The sequence below is a fragment of the Diadema antillarum genome, unplaced genomic scaffold (genome assembly GCF_040938485.1).
Source record: "Diadema antillarum isolate AM-2024a unplaced genomic scaffold, OU_Dant_1.0 scf00000038, whole genome shotgun sequence".
Taxonomy (NCBI): Eukaryota; Metazoa; Echinodermata; class Echinoidea; order Diadematoida; family Diadematidae; genus Diadema; species Diadema antillarum.
The window spans coordinates 520,763-541,886 of record NW_027270927.1 but is presented as its reverse complement, the minus strand read 5'-3'; the positions used below and the strand labels follow the sequence as shown (position 1 = coordinate 541,886).

General features: G+C 39.3%; 2 protein-coding genes across 3 annotated transcripts in view; one reads left to right on the top strand and one right to left on the bottom strand.

Annotated features, from left to right (window-relative positions):
- Window positions 1-5,116, bottom strand: part of LOC139709545 (5'-nucleotidase domain-containing protein 3-like) — a 46,642-nt gene extending 41,526 nt beyond the window's left edge. The window contains exons 1-2 of the mRNA XM_071621505.1: window positions 4,966-5,116; window positions 3,011-3,186 (exon numbers count right to left, since the gene is read on the bottom strand). Coding sequence (XP_071477606.1) covers window positions 3,011-3,186; window positions 4,966-5,089 — 300 coding nt within the window. The 5' untranslated portion in view covers window positions 5,090-5,116. The remainder of the gene's footprint in view (window positions 1-3,010; window positions 3,187-4,965) is intronic.
- A 4,369-nt stretch (window positions 5,117-9,485) lies between these two features.
- The window catches only part of LOC139710402 (TBC1 domain family member 24-like), a 46,963-nt gene continuing 35,324 nt past the window's right edge, over window positions 9,486-21,124 (top strand). For both annotated transcript variants that reach the window (XM_071622327.1, XM_071622320.1), the window contains exons 1-2: window positions 9,486-9,614; window positions 20,488-20,630. In XM_071622327.1, coding sequence (XP_071478428.1) covers window positions 20,519-20,630 — 112 coding nt within the window. In that variant the 5' untranslated portion in view covers window positions 9,486-9,614; window positions 20,488-20,518. The remainder of the gene's footprint in view (window positions 9,615-20,487; window positions 20,631-21,124) is intronic.

The following is a 21,124-nucleotide window of genomic DNA, read 5'->3' as shown; positions in this document are numbered from 1 at the left end:
TGTGTGTTTACTCTTTTTCAATAATAATTAATATCTGTCAGAATACGTTACTTTGACTCTGGACTCCTGACCGCTGGAATATGAAAGTCATAAACCAATGACTTGTCCCAGAGTCTTTTTTTTTTCCTTCCAGGTTTTACCGGTACCTTGATTTTTTTTAATTTTTTATGTACTACAACTGATCTCAGATAAATGATCCTTTTCATTTGAAGTGTAAGTGCTTACAAAGTACCTCCTAACGAAACACAATTCACAATATAAGTTGTGATTCATCTTTCAACAGCATCCTCATATTGTGTAATTCTGTTCTTTTTTACACAAATATCATTCTGATGGTAGTATATGAAATAAACTAAGGACATCTTATCATGCAAATGGAATGGAAGGGCAGGAGTAAATCACACACACACACACACACACACACATACACACACACAATAATAATTATAGTATACTACAAAGAGTGGCAATGGCATTCTTCTGGTACATGACTAAACACTAATAGATAACTGAAGATTGACCATAAGCACTCATGTGTCTTTTGATTTAAAGCCATTATTGGGTTGAAATTAATTCAGGCCTGTTTGTTAAAGTAAGAGACCCATAGGTCTAGTGCTCACCTAAACAGCACACTTGACCTTCAGGGCACTCAGGCAAACTAATTTCAAATTCTTGAGATTTGCAGACTGCAGCAAGCCCCTTGCACAACATCCTCCTAATTTTTCCCAACTAGGATCCTCTCTTGCATTAATGAATTGATTAGTGCAAAGTCTGGTTAAAACTTAGGAATCTTGGGTATTTGGGGCACACCTCAGGCCACCTAATGATATCACTACGCTTTCCCTGTCGATGATTCCTGCAGCCAAGTTTGGTAAAATGTCATCACCTACTGTACTATGACGAGTATATGAAAATGTAAAATCATGAAAGTCATCGGGGCCAGCCAACATCACAAACTATATGATCCCCTGCCTTCTTCCATGAGTCCTGGGTCATATGGTCAAAATCCATCCATCTACTTTCAAGAAGACGGAAATGGTGTAAATCATGACAATCAGGTAATGCAGGGTATACACTTGGGTCTGCCACAGGGTGCCCTAACCATGTCATTTGTACATGTATAGGCCTGTGATTTTCCACTGCCTCCCCCCCCCCCCCCTCCCAAGGTTGGTCACAATCTGCATACATTCAAGGCAAAACAATAAAATGGATACTTCCCCAAGTGTTAATCACCTTGTTTGGCAGACCATTCTGGGCCCTGTTTTATCAAAAGATGTACCAGGGTAATCGATTTTAAATTTCCATAACACACAGGCTGCCACAGACTTATGATAGAAATCAACTTTATAATCAATTTTAACTTTTCATAAAACAGGGCCCTGGTTACTTAGTCTACACAAGTTCATTCTTTGTTTAATAAATTGTTATGTCAGTCAAGATTAAGCATTGTGTCGCTTTGAAAACAAGTGCCTAACCAACTGAGAAAAAAAGAAAGGTCATTTATACCAACGTACACATCAGCTACTGTATACGCTATATATTTTGCGGGGGTTTTATTTTCGCGAATTTCGCGAGTCGGGAGCTATTCGCGAAATTAACAACACGCGAAAATATTACCTTCCAAAATGAATCCCTTGCCTTGATGATACGAACATTTTCAGTACTAGTATACCATGTCACGGCTTACCGAACAGACCATACTGGCTAAGCTTGTTTACGCACGTCCACGTCTACTTACGAATACTGTAGAGAGCCAATCCATTATCGCAGGGGGACCACTCGTCAGAAATCTAGCGCGATGGACTTAACCACTTCAAAAATGTTGAATTCTAACTTACTAGTTCGCATAGTTTGGTAAGTTTTTTTTTTCATGCAGTGTATAACTAGTATCATTCTTATTTGCTAGTGAGTTGAAAATTCACACTTTCTTTGCCACTTCATATTTTCTCTGGTCCCCCAATCGCAAATTTAACCACTCGCGAAAATGTGTGACAGCGGCAATTCGCGAAAATTTATGTACGCGAAAATTATAGCGTATACAGTAATTACAAACTGGCTTATTGGGCACCATCATTTGTAGAAACTATGATCCCCTCCCTTCATAGATGACTCCTGTCAAAATCCAGCCCCTGATTTTCCAGAATATGAAATGTCAGAAGAATTTGCTAATTTTGTGGTATTTGGGCCCAACCCTTGAGGCACCACCATTTGTACTAAAAACATTTTATGAACCTCTTCCCCCCACCCATGATGATTCCTGCCAAATCAAATCCACCCAGCCATTAGTTTTCCAGAAGACGATGAAAATGTGAAGAAAGTTTTCACACCAGACAGTGAAAATTGCAGTTAGCTCACTTGAGCCATTCGGCTCAGGTAAGCTAAAACAGAGATCATGTAACAATGAATGACATTTGGAGAACATTTGTGACCGTGCATCACAAAACCAACAAAAATTCATTAACCAAGATTTTATGTGAAGACTCAAAATAGGTATGAGTGAGATATCCAAAAACATGGAGGTCCTAATGAAAGGTAGGACCCACCTTTTATTGGGACTACTCTATTTTACTTTGTTTTTGGATATCTCGGCCATTTTAAAACTGATTTTTATCAAGTAAACTTTGAATTCTCTTATAATTGCATGATTAATATTTCATCAGTGGTTTCTAATTATCTCACAAAAATTTTAAATTTGAATTCCTAATCTAGCCAAAACTGTACCATCCCTTTAAGCTGTTGGCCAGAAAGAACGTAGGAGGCAGCGACGGCTGGTTGGCAGTGAGGGTATCTTTTGACGGTCAAGGAATCTAATAATGGAGATGATATGAATGTAGGACTGTAGCATAATATAGGGTGGAAATCACAATATGGGTGGAAGTGAGATGTTTGGTGTAGGTCTGTTCTCTCCGAGTGGTTTTCTGCTGATCATCTTCAATATTCCTCTTTGAATTCCCAAAGTTGCATCATGTTTTACTAACAATGCTTAATTTCTGCCTTCAATGCAACACACCTTCTTGTTCTGGATGAGATTGTCCAGGGCCTGTCTGTAGATGAGATGGTGAAGGGCATCGTTGTAACAGGCGAGGGTGTAGTCATAGTCAAAACCATACACCTCTATGTCCTCCAAACTCACTTCATTGTTGGCAAACACTGTCTTCGGACTCACCTTGGTGGTGTGGTTAACAGCTGTGAGAAGAAATCAGCAGAAACTTCAAAATGAATTTCATGGCTGCAGCCACAGAAAAAAATATTGTTCCACCACCATTATGCTATAAATCGCAAATAACATGAAGAGAAAGTTTACAACAAAAGTGCCACACAAAGATAAGTGTAATTAACAAGAAATGTCACTATAGTGACTGGTATGTCATAACCATATTGCATCCATGGTTGTTCCGACAGGTCTTTGGGCCTTGACAATGTGAGATGACAGTTTCACATGATTGGTGAAAACTTGAAATGACATGTTTGAAAGTTTTACAAAACTACAAATGTCCAGAGTGTTTACATACCCTGAACCAATATCAAACGTCTTTCAACGGACTTGCATTTAAATGCAACGTTGCATATGATTTGGGGACTTTAGACTAAAGGTACACTGAGTGTATGTGTCTCTTCACGGTGGGCTTCTTATCTGACGTTGGGATTATGTATGGTCAGTCCACCGTGAAGAGACAGGGCTATACCATCGGTCAAGGGGGACTTGTGTTTGATTTTTCAAGTTTCTTGCAACTGGCTTAGGAGCATAATATGCCTACTGAATACAATGACAGGTAAATTTATGCGAGTAGCGAGTCATGAACTGGTGTTTGTTACTTCTGCGTGCACTCATCAATATTTATTGCAATATTAAATTTCCTTAACCTTTGTTGCAGCCAAAAGTTGCATCGAAATGACATTGCAGAGAAGCTGAAACATGTGAAAATGAACGGCTGGAATAAACTACCACAAATCGCCATTGACGCCCCCACACTCCTAAGTTTCAAAAGACAATTAATGCAACTGGGTTTTTAAAATGGGTCCTATGGGACCCCCTTAACCCCGCCACACCACATTATCTGCAGAAATGTACTAACCATGACTGACTGTATTAGCGAGGTGTGGCCTTATCAAGGCAAGGTAAATTCAAGGCAAGGCAAGGTAAACTCTACAGAGACTCCAACTCTCCCACTTTCGACGGGAGATCTCCCGCCGGAAAGCCCATTTTTGCAAAATCTTCTGTTCACCCTCTTGAGATTTAATTTCTCCCGTTTGAAATGATATTCTTACTTAGTGTCATCGTATGTTGAAAAAAGCCTTAGATAGCACGATATAACATCTAGAACCCTAGAGCTGGACCCCGGCCACAAGGAACTTCATGCACATCAAGTTGGAGTCTCCTGTTTGCTAGGGGTTTCAGGCGGGAGAATCTCCAGATCAGAAGGTGCTTGGGGTTGGAGTCTCTGACTCTACAATCCTGTAAATTATCTACTAATTCTAGATCTACTAATAAGGTCAAAACACTTAGCTAGTTGGCCCCTAAACCCCGGACCCCTGCCCTGGATAGCTACACACCGTAGGCGTAGACATGGTCAACGTCATGGTACATTTCTCTCTCAGACATTAGAATCTACAGTAAGTTTACTACACGTCTACAGTACGGTACAGTCAGTATTCCATTGTGTCTATCCATGGCAATACGAACATATGTACGTAATAGTCTAACTAGAACATGGTGTGGCCATGTGGATCAAGGCCAAATGAAAATCTGTAATCTACTGCACGATGCCTAGCGCCAGTGTGTGGCCGGTGGCGAGTGCCAGTGCAGTGGCAGTGGAGTGGTACTGCCACTGGCTGGTAGTTTGAGTCAGGGACCCAGATAGTATCATGTAGAACTATTATGTACAGTTGTACAATGACCCAGTCAATGTATGTAAATGGGGTTGTGTAATATCTCGCTCGTTGAGATATATGTGGCAGACTTACCATATCCCTCACAATAGCTCTTCAGCGAATTGTACTCCTCCCATAAGTCGCCTTCTGTAATTGTTTTCGTAATCCCACTTAGAGAGCGACCGATCTTCGCATCAGAATTCAAATTTCGTGTCATAAACTTGACAATGCCGTGTGTTCTATGGGAGAAATATCTCCTGACAACCTTCAAAGCAGACGCCATTTCTAGGCAGTTCGCTCGATATGCGCCCCGCGCGTGCCGTTCCGCGCACACTGTACTATGTGCCAGTGACGCCGCACACTTCTGAAAGTGAAAAGTCTAGAAGTGTACATACCTTGATACCGAAGTAAGAAATAACAGCTATTTTTAGAGAGAAAAGTTATTGGCAAACACTGTCCATACCTTATAATGAGCATCACTTGTTTCATCCTTTACTCTCATAGCAATCATTATTACTGGACTCATCTAGACATAATTACAGATGTAATGTACGTTCGATGGAAAAAACATAGTTATCATGGTCCTTTATTTTTCGGTGAATGGTACGGTATTATTACGACGAATAGATATGATAATAGTGATGACCGATGATGAAAATGATATTGATAATGATTATGATAATGATAATGATTACCGAGGTAAAACATCAGAGGCAAAATATCAGAGACAATCATTGACATTATAATTTATAATACCCAGCCCGGAGCATAGGACCCTACATAACTGCAAAGAGGGGAATTCCAGTTCAGTTGCAAGTTAGTCTGAGGGAGTAACATTTTAGCAGTGACATTAAAAGTATGATCAAAATCGGATGGAAAATAAGGAAATTATGACATTATGAAATTTCACTGATTTTCAGGAAACATTAACTTGAACAGTCAATTAGAATAACAGTGAAGTGATGATGTCATTCCCTCACAACCTTTGCATTACATGTTGTAGTAATGTAAAGTTTGAAATTTCCAGTTATCATCAATTACGCCCTATAATCGCAGTCTCATATCTTGGTTATATCTAACTCATCAATAATCTGAAGTTATTTAACCAAGAAGAAAATCATGTTTTACACTTTGATAATGGTAACATTAAATCATTGTCATTTTTTTTTTTGTGTGTGTATGATCGATGGAAGATTGTGGGGTTATGAGTCATCAGCTCAGTATATACTTCAAGATACATATACCGGGTATTAATATCAACTGTAGTTTTATAGGCCTATTAACTGTTTTTCAGAAATTACTTTGTGAAACTTCACAATTGAAGATCTGAATATAAGAACGACCCAAGTCCAATCATTGGCCAAATTCAGTTTGACATGGGAAATTGTAGCTTATACATGGACTCATCTTGTGTATAAATGATAAATCCTAATTACCCGCGGAAGTGCCTGAAATGAATGAGTTAAATCTTATATTAATGTAAGAATGAAGGACTTGGGTCATTCTTACATTCATATAATAGCGCCCTCTCTCATCCTTCTCTCATCTCTATAGTATGTGATGTACCAGTATATGAATCAAAGAACGACCCAAGTCCATATGAATCAAAGAACGACCCAAGTCCACCACACAAAATGGCCTCTCCCCAATTAATGTAATAATGTTAATTGTCATAATAGTATAATGTTCTAATTTGTATATACAATGCTAAACAGTTAAATAGAATATTATTGGACAAATAAAAAAGATATGAAGTTTGAAAGTTACTCGAAATGGTCTTCCATGGACTTTGGTCGTTCTTATATTCATATACTCAATTTTATAGCTTCCCTGATTTTTAAATCAAATTTCACTGTTATATGTACTGTGGGACTTTATTCTTTCTTATCAGACTAAATTATAATTGGACCAGAATTCCTCTTTAAATGTAGAGATGACAGTTATTGGGGAAGGGGGGGGGGGAGGGAGGGGGTATTTTCTCAATGGCAAAATATGATATAGGTCCCTACACGTACACGTTGTCCTTCATATATTAGGGGGGGGGGGGGTAGGTGGGGACAACCAGCCAGGCGCGAAGATACACACTTATTCGAAATAGACTGACCACAACCTGTCAGTGACTGTATACGAATAAAAGGATTTTTTTCATTTTTATTTCCAAAGGCCTACATGAATGTATATTACAAACATAAAAATTTAGTATAGGGCCTACTAGTATTGTATGTAACATTATATCACACAGAAATGTATATTATCACATAGAAACACATTTAGCTTAGGCCTAGACAATGTGTATATTCACATTATCGCATTGAAACACATGTATGCGTATTATATTATTGTAACATCAAGCACACATTGCGTTACACATCCACTCATACAAAGAAAGAAAAAAAGGAGGAAAAAGAGGGAGAGGGGCAAGTCCTGAAAGAGTCACATGTCCTAGCCCCAAAATATAATTTTTTACAAGTTTATATAGGCCTTTAGTACTTTATTGAAAAATGATCCATTTTGGGACAATCACACAAATCAATATGAGTTCTGACTTTTCAGAAATGTTGGCTTTTTTTTTTGTATAGCATACTTTATTTCCATTGCAAATTAAAGCATGTGATAAATAATCCTAGGATACTACCTGCCCACAGGCAGGTACGTACAAGGAAAAAAAAATATAGTGGACCCAGTCCATCACACCGCAATAATGGTTATTGACAGTTACACAAATATATACATGTATACAAGTACATTTACACACAAACATGATACATGAACAGCTGTTTCAAAACGAAAAAAAACTCACAAACAATGAACTTATATCAGCATATATTTAACCCAAGAAACGCACAAAAATAACTCATTTGCGAAATTCATTACCAATAAATTACATTAAATCCACCCAATAAAATGAAATAATTATTTCACATCCATTGTTACAGAAAAAACGAGAAAATATACATAATGATAAATGCATATGCAAAGATATAAATCCTACAAATATACATATTCAACAATACAAAGGGGGAAATCAAAATGGACAAAACCGGCCCGTAAATAATGACTGTATATAAACATATGATATACATAATCATATTCCTCCCACCTCACTGGTATAATTCATAATGATGGCGATGATGATGGTGATGATAATGATGATGATGACTATGATGATGATGACAATTATGATGATGTGACGATGATGTTGATGATAATTATGATAGTGGCGATAAGGAAGAGAATGACAAGTCTAAGATGCCACACAGTTCATCAATTCTTAACCTTGGCAATCTCATTTCAACCCTCTTAAGCTTTTGCCTCTGTTTTGTTATTTCTATTTGGCATATTTAACAGGGGAATATCATTATAAATAAATATGTTCAGTTTTACAGAAAAAAGTGCGCCCTCCTTCTACTTGTTACTAAAATATATGTAGAAACAATTCTTTGAGCCTTATGGAGGAGCTGGGTCATGTACTGTAAAAGTGCCTGAAAAAAACCCTGTAAATTCTTAATACAAAGTACCAAAAATCAAAAAAAAACAAAAAAAAAGAAAGATCCAGTTCTGAAAACTTCCCCAAATACAATACATAAAACAAAACAACACTTAACAAATTAATTATCTCTGACAATTTATACCAAAAACAATTCATCAGAATTTAAGATCTACCTATACAAAACAAAATCCATTCGTTATTCATTACAGATATAAAACACATTCATGACAGAATAATATACTGATATGGAGCGCAGAATGTGCAGCACAGATGAGGGGTACATATTATCGATGATAATCAATATCATTGACCTGTAATGATCAATCTACAATACTCGCCAAAAAGAAAAATGAATATAAAGGCCTGCATATTAGGTCCGCACATGAGCCCGTTCGTGTGTGTATGTGTATGCGTTTTGTGTTTTCATATTAAATCATGTGTGAGTGTGAAAGATGAGTGTGCGTGGTGTATGTGCATGTGTGTGTGGATGTGTGTGTGTTTGTGTGTGAGTGTGGGTGTGTGTATTACTTTATGGGTGTTTATGTATGTGTGTGTACATAGAACTATATAGGTTGTACAGCCGGAATGTCAAAGCGTGCCACGAACAAACAGGAGAACCAAATGGATTCTTCACAAAATTGGGCATTTGAAAGAACTCAATTTATGAAAAGGCAATAATAATCTTTCTTTTTTTTTTAACCAAAGCAAAGGGGACGGAGTGTAGGATCTTTGTTTGCACAATTACAATTGCGCCGCGTGTGTCACATACAAAGAGATTTTTCTCCTCGCAGTCACTGCGGAAAATCTCTTTGGTCACATACAAGTCCCTTCAGTGCGTGTGCGTACGGTGCGCCATACCGCGCACGATGATTGTCCGTGTGTGTACGTACGTGTGGTACGTGTATAACGTGTGTAGTATTGTGCACTTTGAGGAGCTACGTACCGTCTACAGTTAGTGATCGACCGTAGACTCGGCTAGCTCACCCTGACGATAACAAGCCTGATTAGGCCTATCTCGCTCGTGGTGTGTGCGACAGCGCAGAGAAACATCCCCCCGTACGCGGTGCGGTGGCGCTGCCCTTGCGAGGCTGGATAAGTGGACGTAGATCTACCCGCGTGAAGACCGTGAAGAAACCGTTAGTGTGGGACACCCACACTTTGACTGGACTCTACTTTTTGCTACCTACACTACAGGCAGATCTAGATCTAACGTAAGATCTAGTCTAGATAGACTGTAGAGGAAGACAATCAAGTAAGTAGGGCATGCCGTAAGTAGATCTTGTTCTTTTTAAAAGCCACCTTGAATAGCTTGATCATAGCACGGCCACGGAGGAAATCGTACGAGCGAGTGCTTATTAACCTGGGTCCTGTCTTATAAAACTTGTGATAGAAATCAATCAATCACGCATCTCTTGAAAGCTGCAATCAATCGCAACCTGTAATTGATTGATTGCAGTTCTCCGTCTTAATTTCAATCATAACTTTTTTGTAAGATGGATTTGCATTCAATCGTAAAGTAGTGTGTGTGCGCACTTAGAATCCATCCATTGGATGATGTATGTTAAAGCCACTGTATAATTCTGGTTTATGGTAAAAACTAGAAAACTCCTTTTGAAAGGGTCCTTACCTGTACATGTGGAGAAGTGAGGGTTCTGAGACCATACCACAAAGTTAAAAAAAAAAAAGTTGCTGCTCCCTCTTGTGGTCATATATCACTAGCCGATAAAATAAATTTTAAATTGACTAGGGGGGGGGGGGGGGGGAATAAATTTGGTGTCAATTTTTTTGATCTCTGAGGTGTGGTTGCTGCGCTTCTTGAGGGATTCCACTAGAATTATTCTATGGCTTTAATGTTTGTATGAATATCTTAGTGAGTTGTTATATTACATGTCTTAACTTGCCTTTTCAGGGGTCTTATTAAAATACAAGCTTTCTTTTCTCAGACCCCTCCACACTTTACATCTATAATGCATCTATACATTGTCAATTTATATTCAAATATTCTGCAAATTGTTTTAATCGCATATATTCAACAATGTATTCCTTGTTACATATTATTGTTCTTATATGTAATTTTTGTATTGTGGAAACTTTGAATAAACTTGAACTTGAACTTGAACTTGAACAAGTCTTTATAAGACGGGGCCCTGTCTACGTTCACTTTGACTGAAGTAAATTACAGAGCTTTAGATTTTAGACGCGTGGACGTTCAGAGGGAAAAAACATGCTCTGAGCGTTCGCAGAAGCGCGCATCAAGTCAATCTATTTTTAGCTTGCGTCGCCTGAGTTTTTCACTACGCGTACTGGGCTATTTTTACGTCCGCACAGTTTGCAACATACAACGTAGCTATTTCATGCACCGATCATATGGGGGCGCAATTTTATTTTTTATACGTTGCGTCCCAGCGTAATCTAAAGCTACTTTTCAACACGACGCAGGGGAAAGGAGAACGTCCAGCGCACTCGTCGTCTCAAACGTCCGCGCGTCAAAATCTAAAGCTCCCTAATATTAGGACGAATAGTAATTGGACATTTCCGAAACCCTGCACAGGTTTGGTGACTTCTTGCAGGCTAAAACATAAACGCTCAAACATAAACGCTAGAGGTCAATAGCACAATCAGGGTATGCAATTGTGTAACAGGGCAAAAATGAAAAAACTTGGTGAAAATGCTTTTTTTGTTGTTTGTTGTAGCTGAGTGTTCAAATTTTCATTTCATGTAAAGAACGAGTCAAAATTTTGCATTAAACTGCACATGAATTAGCATTTAAATTAGGGGTGTCGAATTACATTGAAATGACTCATATATTGGAAAAATTCATTAAAAAAAAGGAGAATGTTTTTTTCATCTGATAATGCTGTTAGATATTCCTGATATATCTCTTTCATTCACCACCAGCACATAGCCATGACATATCACAAAATATGAATGAATTTCATATTTTCACTTCTCGAAATGGATGATCAATTTTGTAGGCATTATTTTGAATTCAAATAAAACCACTTTTACATATTTTATCATATTTCACTTTTGCCAAAGAGTGAAGAGGCGAAACTTTCAGGAATACAGTGTAGGTAACAGACATATAGTGGCCATTATTACAAATTTTTATGAAATTAGTGCTGGTACTTTGGAAGATATTATATTTTTCATCAAAAAGTTATCTGTACAGTTTGACCTTGAATGTGCGCACAGTGTTTGGATCAATTCTCATATTTGTAAACACAGATAGAAGAATGAATGTGAGATTTATGATGACTTGAGTTGATATCCAAGCTGTGACAGTCAAACAATGACATATTAAGCCAAAATACTATGTTTTTGCTTATGATATCTTTAGAAATTGAACAAGCATTGAAATATGAACACTGAACACTTATCATATGACCTTCATGCAGTATAACATGGGCGTGTATCGCACTTTTTTATGCTCAGCAATTTGTAAAAATATAAAAAAATAAGTTCCTATTGCTCAAATTTGCTAAAATTTTCACACAATAGATTTCTACATATATGTACAATTCATGGTTTAAAAAAAACAAGGATATTCAATAAGGGGAAAAAAGTCTTTAAAGTAGTCAAATTAGGATATACCTCACTGAAAATACTGAAAAATGGCTGCACTTATTTTACTCAGCATTTGAAAATGGCTCAAAACTCAAAACTGGCTGAACATTTATTGGCAAACAGCGCACCATATTGTAGTGTGTCTTCAGTACTTTCAGGAAAAGCAGAAAAATAAGCTGTTTCTCCATGTATAGCTGTACAGCATGGGTTAAAAGGTCACAATGTCACAAAAATAAGCCAGCATTACACTCCTACCAGGATGGGACTTCAGACCTTATAACTTTCTCCAGCTGAAAGAACCAGCTGATTTTTATTGCATGCAAGCAATGCCAGGAAAAAATCCATTAATTTGATACCAAACACATAGGGGTAGACTTAAAATATGGACCTCAAATCTTGATTTTACGTAAGTTGTAAAACGCTTTTTTTTGACGCATTACGTGGGTTTTGGGGGACTTTTTGGTAATTAACCTTTAATAATTAACAGTAAATGAGAAGAAATTAGCTATTGTCTTACCACATGTGATTACTGATGTCTTAGCATGCTGCATGTGAATTTTTCAGTCAGTTGGTGCATTCTTTTAGAAGTTACAATTTTTTAAAGTGAGAAAGTCATGATTGCATACCCTGATTGTGCTTATCACGTAGATGCTAAAACATAAACGCTGGATTTTTTCGACAGTCGCATCCTTCGCTTCACAAATTTTGTGTGTTTTGTGAAAACAGCCCTTGAATAATTGGAGACCTTGTGTGTAGCATGGGGACACCATCGATGATGGACATGGTACTAATTTACTACTCTACTTGCCCGACAAGTATGTCTAATTGTAATTCCGCGAAAAACTTCTCATTTATAATGATGTCATTTGCTGGGTCAGTTTTTCGCTTCTTAGACAAACACCATTGATACATACGCTATTACGACGGTTTCAACCGTTCTGGTTGAAACGCAACTTCGACCCAGTTCCCCCCGCATAAAAATGGTCATTATTATTTTTTCCAGCTTGGTTTTCAAACCAATCTGGAAAAAAATATATACAGGATTAATCAGTAAACATTTTGACTCACCTCTTCCACTGCTTCCTCCTGTTTTCTGGTTGTTTCCTCTACTTCTTTGCAGCGCTCCTCAATTCATCGCCGTCTTCGTTTCAAAAATGACCGCACAAATATCTATGGCAAGCCAAATGCTCCATACAATCACTATATCGGTAGATATCTACACTTACGTTTATTGACTAAAGTACATGTACCGGTACTAGTAAGTTGTTCGAGCGCTAAATTTAACTTCGTAATATTGTGAATGAGCATTTGGCTTGCCATAGACGTTCGTGCGGTCATTTTTCAAACAAAGGCAGCAATGAATTGGGGAGCGCTGCAAAGAAGTGGAGGAAACAACCAGAAAACAGGAGGAAACAGTGGAAGAGGTGAGTCAAAATGTTTACTGATTAATCCTGTATATATTCTTTCCAAATTGGTTTGAAAACCAAGCTTGAAAAAATAATAATAACCATTTTTATGCGGGGGGAACTGGGTCGAAGTTGCGTTTCAATCAGAACGGTTTAAACCGTTGCAATAGCGTATACATGTATCAATGGTGTCTGTCTAAGAAGCGAAAAACTAACCCAGCAAATGTCATTATTATAAATGAGAAGTTTTTCGCGGAATTAGACATACTTGTCGCTCAACTACTTTACTAGCTTGAGTGGGAAGGCTGACCCGGCTCAGAGTCAGATACCTAACATGCCAGGAAAGTGTTCAATGTACCCCCACTAACCTACAATATAGGAGTAGGCCTGCACTGAAGTCCGCATTTAATAACCTAGCGAGGACACCGAGATCAATGTTGCCCTTACCCAAACTGCGACCAGCCCGAACGCTCTGTGTTCAGGCTGCAGATACTAATAGATTTTGGGTCTCAAACTGGGTAGTAGTATCGCGTCTAAATCCCAACTTAAATATTGAAAATTGCTTCAATTTGAATACCAGTACGGTACATACGAATAGTCCAATTTTAGACAACAAAACACGTTGAACATTTGGTTCCTCCAATACAGCTGTAGGCTGGTCTAATCCATTTCTGTCCATTTTGATGGCTTTTAATGATTCGGTCAAGAGGAATCTGTGAGAAGGACAACTGCGCTGTATGCCGTATTTGAAATCTGTGCACATGCGCTAGCTAGTAGCAGTGGTGTTACTGGTGTAGCCTTTCTTCGACCAGGCACTCTTGCTGCACAACATTGTGTGGTGCCCAATCGCTCTCTGCTGGGTGCGTTTCACTCAAACCCTGTCGCTCGCCACTACACAGCAAAAGGGCCTTGTCCAAAGGCTAAAAACATTGCGACTTTCATTGTCTGAAATATTTGATAGAGAGAGCCATGTTGATCGCAGACATTGGAGGCAAAGATCAACAGGATATAAGAAAAATATTATCCACAGAAAATGAAAACCTTTAAAGGCATTAATTTCATATGTGAAGAGAACCAAAAGGTTTTCCAAAAGACCTAAGTCTGACAGATTTTTGTAGGTAATTATTTTTTTAGTTTTGTCTAACTTAGACTTGCACATTGCATAACCGGATATTTGTTTATTACATAATGTAAGATTAAAATTCTATGTTTATTTATTGAAACGTATGAGTATGAGTTGGCATCCATTCGTCTCGAGAAACGATGGCGTAGCACTAGCTAGGCAAGAAGTTTGCACTGCCTTGAGTGGTTGTAAAGCCCCACTCTTGAGTGGCAATCCTTAGAGCACTTGCAGCAGATGAAGTCTGTTGGGGCCAATACTAAGACTGCCCGTGCCTTTCTTTTAGCTCTCCTGTCGGTCTGCTGTACGTGCCTTACAGCTTCAGCTCTCTGAACGCCCTCCCTGACGGTGCCTCTCCATAGCGGACGATCTTCAGAGCTACACCTTCCCATGTGTTAGTGTTGATGTCAATCGTCTTCATGTCACGTTTGCACACATCTTTGAAGCGAAGATGCGGCCTTCTCATGGGACGAGACCCCTCGCTTAGCTCTCCATACAGCATGTCCTTCGGGATGCGACCTGGTTCCATTCAACGCACATGACCCAACCACTTCAGGCGTCTCTGGCTGAGGAGTGAAAACATGCTGAGAATGCCGGCACGCTGGAGGACCTCTGCATTTGTCACCCTATCCTGCCATTTTATGTGCTGGAGTCGTCTGAGGCAACGGAGGTGGAAGGTGTTGAGCCTCTTCTCCTGGCCAGCATATGTTGCCCAGGACTCGGAGCCGTATAGCAGGGTGCTGAGGACGCAGGCTTGGTAAACGCAGAGTTTAGTGTTTTTGGTCAGCTGACTGTTGTTCCATACGCGCCTGTTCAGTTTGGCCATGACTGCGGCAGCTTTCCCTATCCTATTGCTTATCTCATTGTCAAGGGAGAGGGAACTGGAGATTGCTGAACCAAGGTAGGTGAAAGAGTCCACTTCTTCCAGATGTGTGACATTAATTAATGGAGGAGATTCAGTGCCTTGGGTCAAGATCTTAGTCTTTTTCAGGCTGATGGTTAGTCCAAATTCGTTACAGGCATGGGACAGACGATCAACAAGCCTCTGCAATCCCGCTTCTGTATGCGATACCCAGAGCAGCGTCGTCAGCGAACAGCATTTCTTGGATAAGAACCTTTCCAACTTTGGTTTTGGCATGCAGTTGGGCGATGTTGTATAGCTTCCCATCTGCTCTGGTACGGATGTAGATGCCCTCTGTGCAGTCAACAAAGGCGTCCTGAAGGAGCATGGAGAAGAAGATTCCGAAAAGTGTCGGTGCGAGGACACAGCCTTGCTTCACACCGCTGTTCACAGGGAAGGCGTCAGAAGTTCTCCCGTTGTAGCAGACTCTACTTTGCATGTTCTCGTGAAAGGAAATGATAATTTGGAGCAGTCTCGGGGGGCATCCAATCTTCTGCAGGAGACTAAAGAGTCCACTTCGGCTGACCAGGTCAAAGGCTTTCGTCAGGTCTATGAAGGCAATATACAGCGGCTTTTGCTGCTCACGGCACTTCTCCTGCAGCTGGCGTAGTGAGAAGATCATGTCTACTGTAGATCGGCCTGCCCTGAAGCTGCACTGTGACTCTGGATACACCCGGGAGGCAAGACTCTGCAGGCGTGCCAGAACTACACGTGCGAAGACTTTTCCCACAACACTTAGGAGAGAGATGCCTCTATAGTTGTTGCAGTCGCTGCGGTCTCCCCTGTTCTTGTAGACAGTGACGATACTGGCATCACGCATATCTTGGGGTACGTTGCCTTTTTCCCAGCAAAGACACAAGAGCTCATGGAGGTGTTGCAGTAGTACTGGCTTGCCGCTCTTTAGAACTTCTGGTGGGATACCATCATTTCCAGGAGCCTTCCCGCAGGATAGACGGTCAATGGCTTTGCTGAGTTCTTCTTTTGTAGGCAGGGCATCCAGCTCCTCCATGATTGAAAGGCTAGGTAAGGTGTCCAAGGCAGCATCTGTTATCTTATTTTGGGCTGCATAAAGTTCCAGGTAATGTTCTACCCAGCATTCAAGCTGCTTACATTGGTCTGTGATGGCTTCTCCAGTCTTTGTCTTCAACGGTGCAGTCTTGATCGGTGGGACCGATTGCAGCTTTAATGCTGTCGTACATGTCCCTGGTATTTCCGCTGACTGCAGCTGTCTGAATCCTGCGGCACAGGTTCAACCAGTAGTCATTAGCACAACGGCGCGCAGTCTGTTGAACCTTGTTGCGAGCAGTTCTTAGGACATTATGTGTGCTAGAGATGGGGTTCTGCTTGTAGGCCAGCAGGGCTTTCCTCTTGGCTTCAACATCTGATTGCATCTCATCCCATTGAGTTTCGTACCAGTCTTCGCTCCGACGTTCCTTCTTCCTGAACACAGAGAAGGCTGAGGAGTAGATAGTATCCCTAGTAAAGGTGGCACCATTTACTATCAATATCATTGTCATTTGGAATTGAAGTGATCATTTTCTCATTGAACGTGTCATGAAATCGTCGACATCTCTCGAGGTCGTTGATACAGCAAGTGTTGATGCGTGGGAGACCTTTGGTTTTGGTTCGATGTATTTTCTTTGTCATCAATCTCACTTTGCTACTGACGAGGGAGTGATCTGAGTCGCAGTCTGCGCTGTGATAGCTCTGTGTGTGGAGAACACTGCTAAGGTCTGTACGCTTGGTGATGACAAGATCAAGTTGGTGCCAGTGTTGAGACCGAGGATGTCTCCAGGAGACTTTGTGGCGTTCTTTACATTTGAAATAGGTGTTTGTCACACACAGACCACGTATTGAAATGTAGTATGAAATAATTGTTTTGATGTTTATATAATGTACAATGTATATCGCATTCGGGAGTCTGCTTGTGCACCATATGCGTTGGGCAGAGAGCCCTGAGTGCGGCAAATGGGGGGTCTAGGTCTGTGTGCGCGACTGAGAAGCCTGCTCAATGTAACAAGCTGGGCTGACCAGAGTTTGTCATTGATGCACCAGGACTTATCTGCCCTAACCGTATGACAGCAGACAGATAGCATGCATAAAAATAATTGTAAAGTATTAAGTTCACTTTTTTTGGAGAAATTGATAAATATGCAAAATAATGATATTACGCAGATGAAGGCGCAAATGTATTCATATGTGAATGACGTGCCCCAAAAACAACAACAACAACAACGTTCATGCATGTTCATATCGTTGATGATATGATATCGACCTGATTTTGATTCTGTTTGCTTTATGTGATGGCACTAGGTAAGGGCTTCAAAACTTCTACACAGAATTTTGACCTTTGACCTTGATTTTTTTACCTTTATTGTACATTTTGCTACAAAATGCTACTCCTTCGCCATTTCTAACCCGATTTCGATTCCGTTTGCTTTATGTGATGGCACTACATATTTGTAGGTGAGGGCTTCAAAACTTCTACACAGAATTTTGACCTTTGATTTCTTTGACCTTTGACCTTGATTTTTGACCTTTATTGTACAATGGCTACAAAATGCTACTCCTTCACCATTTTTAACCTGATTTCGATTCCGTTTGCTTTATGTGATGGCACTAGCTAAGGGCTTCAAAACTTTCTACACAGAATTTTGACCTTTGACTTCTTTGACCTTTGACCTTGATTTTTGACCTATATTGTACATTGGCTACAAAATCCTTCGCCATTTCTAACCCGATTTTGATTCCGTTTGCTTTATGTGATGGCACTAGGTGAGGGCTTCAAAACTTCTACACAGAATTTTTGACCTTTGACTTCTTTGACCTTTGACCTTGATTTGTGACCTGTATTGTACATTTTGCTACAAAATGCTACTTCCGGCGGGGACATATATTACGCACTGCGTAATTTCTACTTTTCCTTGTTTTTTTTAATTTTCCATTTGTATGCACATGTTACTCGATATTATTTTTAAATATGTATTTGATTTTGTAACCTTCGTATTTGACACAGGGCTCCCTTGCAAAGCAGGCCATTGTGGCTCTTAACGGGACAACCCTGCTTTTAAAGAAAACATTCATGAATTAGATAAAAATAGATATGTGGGAGAACTATTTGAAGTGTATCATATATCTCCAAGTTTAGTCTTTATGTCACATATGTTAATCTGCTTATTGTTAAAAATCATATGATTTGTTTTCCTTCATCAAAATTGGCAAAAATGGGAAAAATATCTGTAGTCTCTGGTTCAAATTAGTATGATGGCGTAAACAGCTAATGGTGCAAGCATGTCCGAGCTTGATCCCTTTTCAATCCCATCATGCATTTCATGTCATGCTTCCTCTAGCAGCAAGTTGGATAGTCGATAAGGTTTATCGGTTTAAGAGTATCAAAGACTGGCACTGTACATTTGGCATTTCATCACAGTTGCTCAGTTCAACCCAACAATGAAACAAGCACCTTCACATTTATGATTGGAAGTTGCATGTGGGTAGTATGTGATATCTATTTCAAGTATTTAGCAATAATTTCATAGAAATTTTTCAAAGAAAGATATTTGTTAAGTCATTGGGAAACAGAAAAGTATGAGAATACCATTTTGTAAACTGAAAATGTCATTACGTGAGGTCATAATTGTAGCTGTTTATGGACCTAAGCCCCCTGGATTGCCTGACTCTTATGCTGTCAAGCATGTTCAGGATTCGGACTCCTAACCTGTTGAGGACAAGTCCTGACTATTCTTGGGCAGGTGTTAATGGGAAATACGTCTCGCAGCAAAATCAGTCCGTCCTCAATGGGTTAATGAAGATTGCAGGTACTACTGTAAAGTGGAATTTTTTGTGGGGGCTATTTTTCTCACTCAGAGGAATAAGATGAATTTTGCATGTTTTTAATTTCGCGTGTACAACCATTGAGCAAGCACTTCTGCAACAACAGCTATTAAGCTGTTGCGGACGGACTGATTTTGCTACTACACACATTTTTCTTAGACATTTGCTGGAGTTTACTCAGGACTCGTCCTCAATGGGTTAAAGGTTTTGGCAGCACATAACATGGTAAAAAGTACTGGTCTGCATTATAATTATCAAATTCACTGCCACTAGGACCAGCAAGTTAGTAGGAAAATATGAATAACATATAGCAGCTGTACCCCTACAAATATTCCTACCCAGAAATCAAAGATATACACTGTACACTGTAGCATAAAATGAGCAAAAACAAAAAACAAAAATTGTACACCAATATTTTCTGACTACACCTTTTTGTTCCTTGAAATTCAGAACAGGCTACAGCTTTCAGACTTGGCTGAGTATTGGTCCTAGAGATGACCTTCTATATTTGATTTACTTCTTTTTCCACCATGGAAATTCTTGGTACATTGGACCATATTACAACTTTAGTATATTCAAGTATACACAAAGACATTACGCAAACTGGAATTGAATCTGAAACATATTGGCATACAATTGTACGTCATGTACATCACATACAACGTCACAACATAATTTTAAATTGACATTGCTGGAAATGGTATGATGTTTATTGACAAGAGTTCCATATTTACTCCATATTGAAATTCATAAATATGCAGTCTATACAAAAAGTGTACAACATTTCAAATACCTTTTCAATTTCAGACATGTGTTTTTCACCTCCTACAAATGTATGGGTGAAAAAATAAGTCGTCTATTTGCCAAAGTAGAAACATGTCTGTGTTTGTTGTTGGCTTTCAGAGTTTTTATCTTTACTTTCTGCTTTGTTTCTGATATGCATTACATTCATTGATAGAAAAATCATCCTCAAGTCAGCAACTGCTCAATGAAGACTTTGTTGATATTTTACATCGCGTGGAATATACTATAAAAGTGGATATTTTGCGCTACAAATTTTTCGCGCTTGGCCAGATAAGAAGAGTTTCCTGTGTTTTTAATTCTGCGGAATGAAGACATCAATTACTGGAACGTACATGCATGGCAAGCAAAAATATTTGTATGCTTTCATTTTTGGGCTAGTTTTAATTGCAAGAAATGTGCAAAAATGTCTACTCAGCGAAAATTTCCACTTTTACAGTACAATGATATTAATACTCTGCTATAAATTTGAAATGTATCTCTATTACTGTTGCAGTAACATTATAGTGGTGTCCTAGACAAGAAATATGCCAACACCAATGGATGAGACTGGAGATGCTAGTGTGGCAAATGGTGGAATGGAGCCCAGCACTGATGCAAAGACAGTGGGAGAAGACACACACAGTGCAGGGGATGCAGGTAAATTAACATCTCGGACTAAAATGTACTTTGTGCTAAACCAGGGCAATGCAACTTTTATGATACGTGTATACACCAATCCTCAAATGCAGTCATCCATATCTGCACCATTTCCTGTACTCCTGCTCCATTTCATATGATAATGGCTGTAGCCTTGGTAATTAGAAGGCTGGGAAGTTTAGTCAGATTCATGAGCATGTTTGACTATCATATTGTTAGGACAAGCTGTATTTTATTCAGCCGATCTTTATTTGAGTAGAACCAGGAGCTGCCATCTGTGAGGTCTCGTTGGCCTCAACTAACCCCTCTCCTTTCACAGCATATCATTTAGATGACTCATTTAACTAATTCCATGAAACCAGGGAACAGATGGAAAATCTATAAAGCTTGTAGTAAACCACAGGTGCGATTTACTAGTACAGTGTAGATGGTTGACTAGAACCCCTGCTAAATTCAGTTTTATTGGAGAGTGTACACTGGGGAGAAAAAAAAAG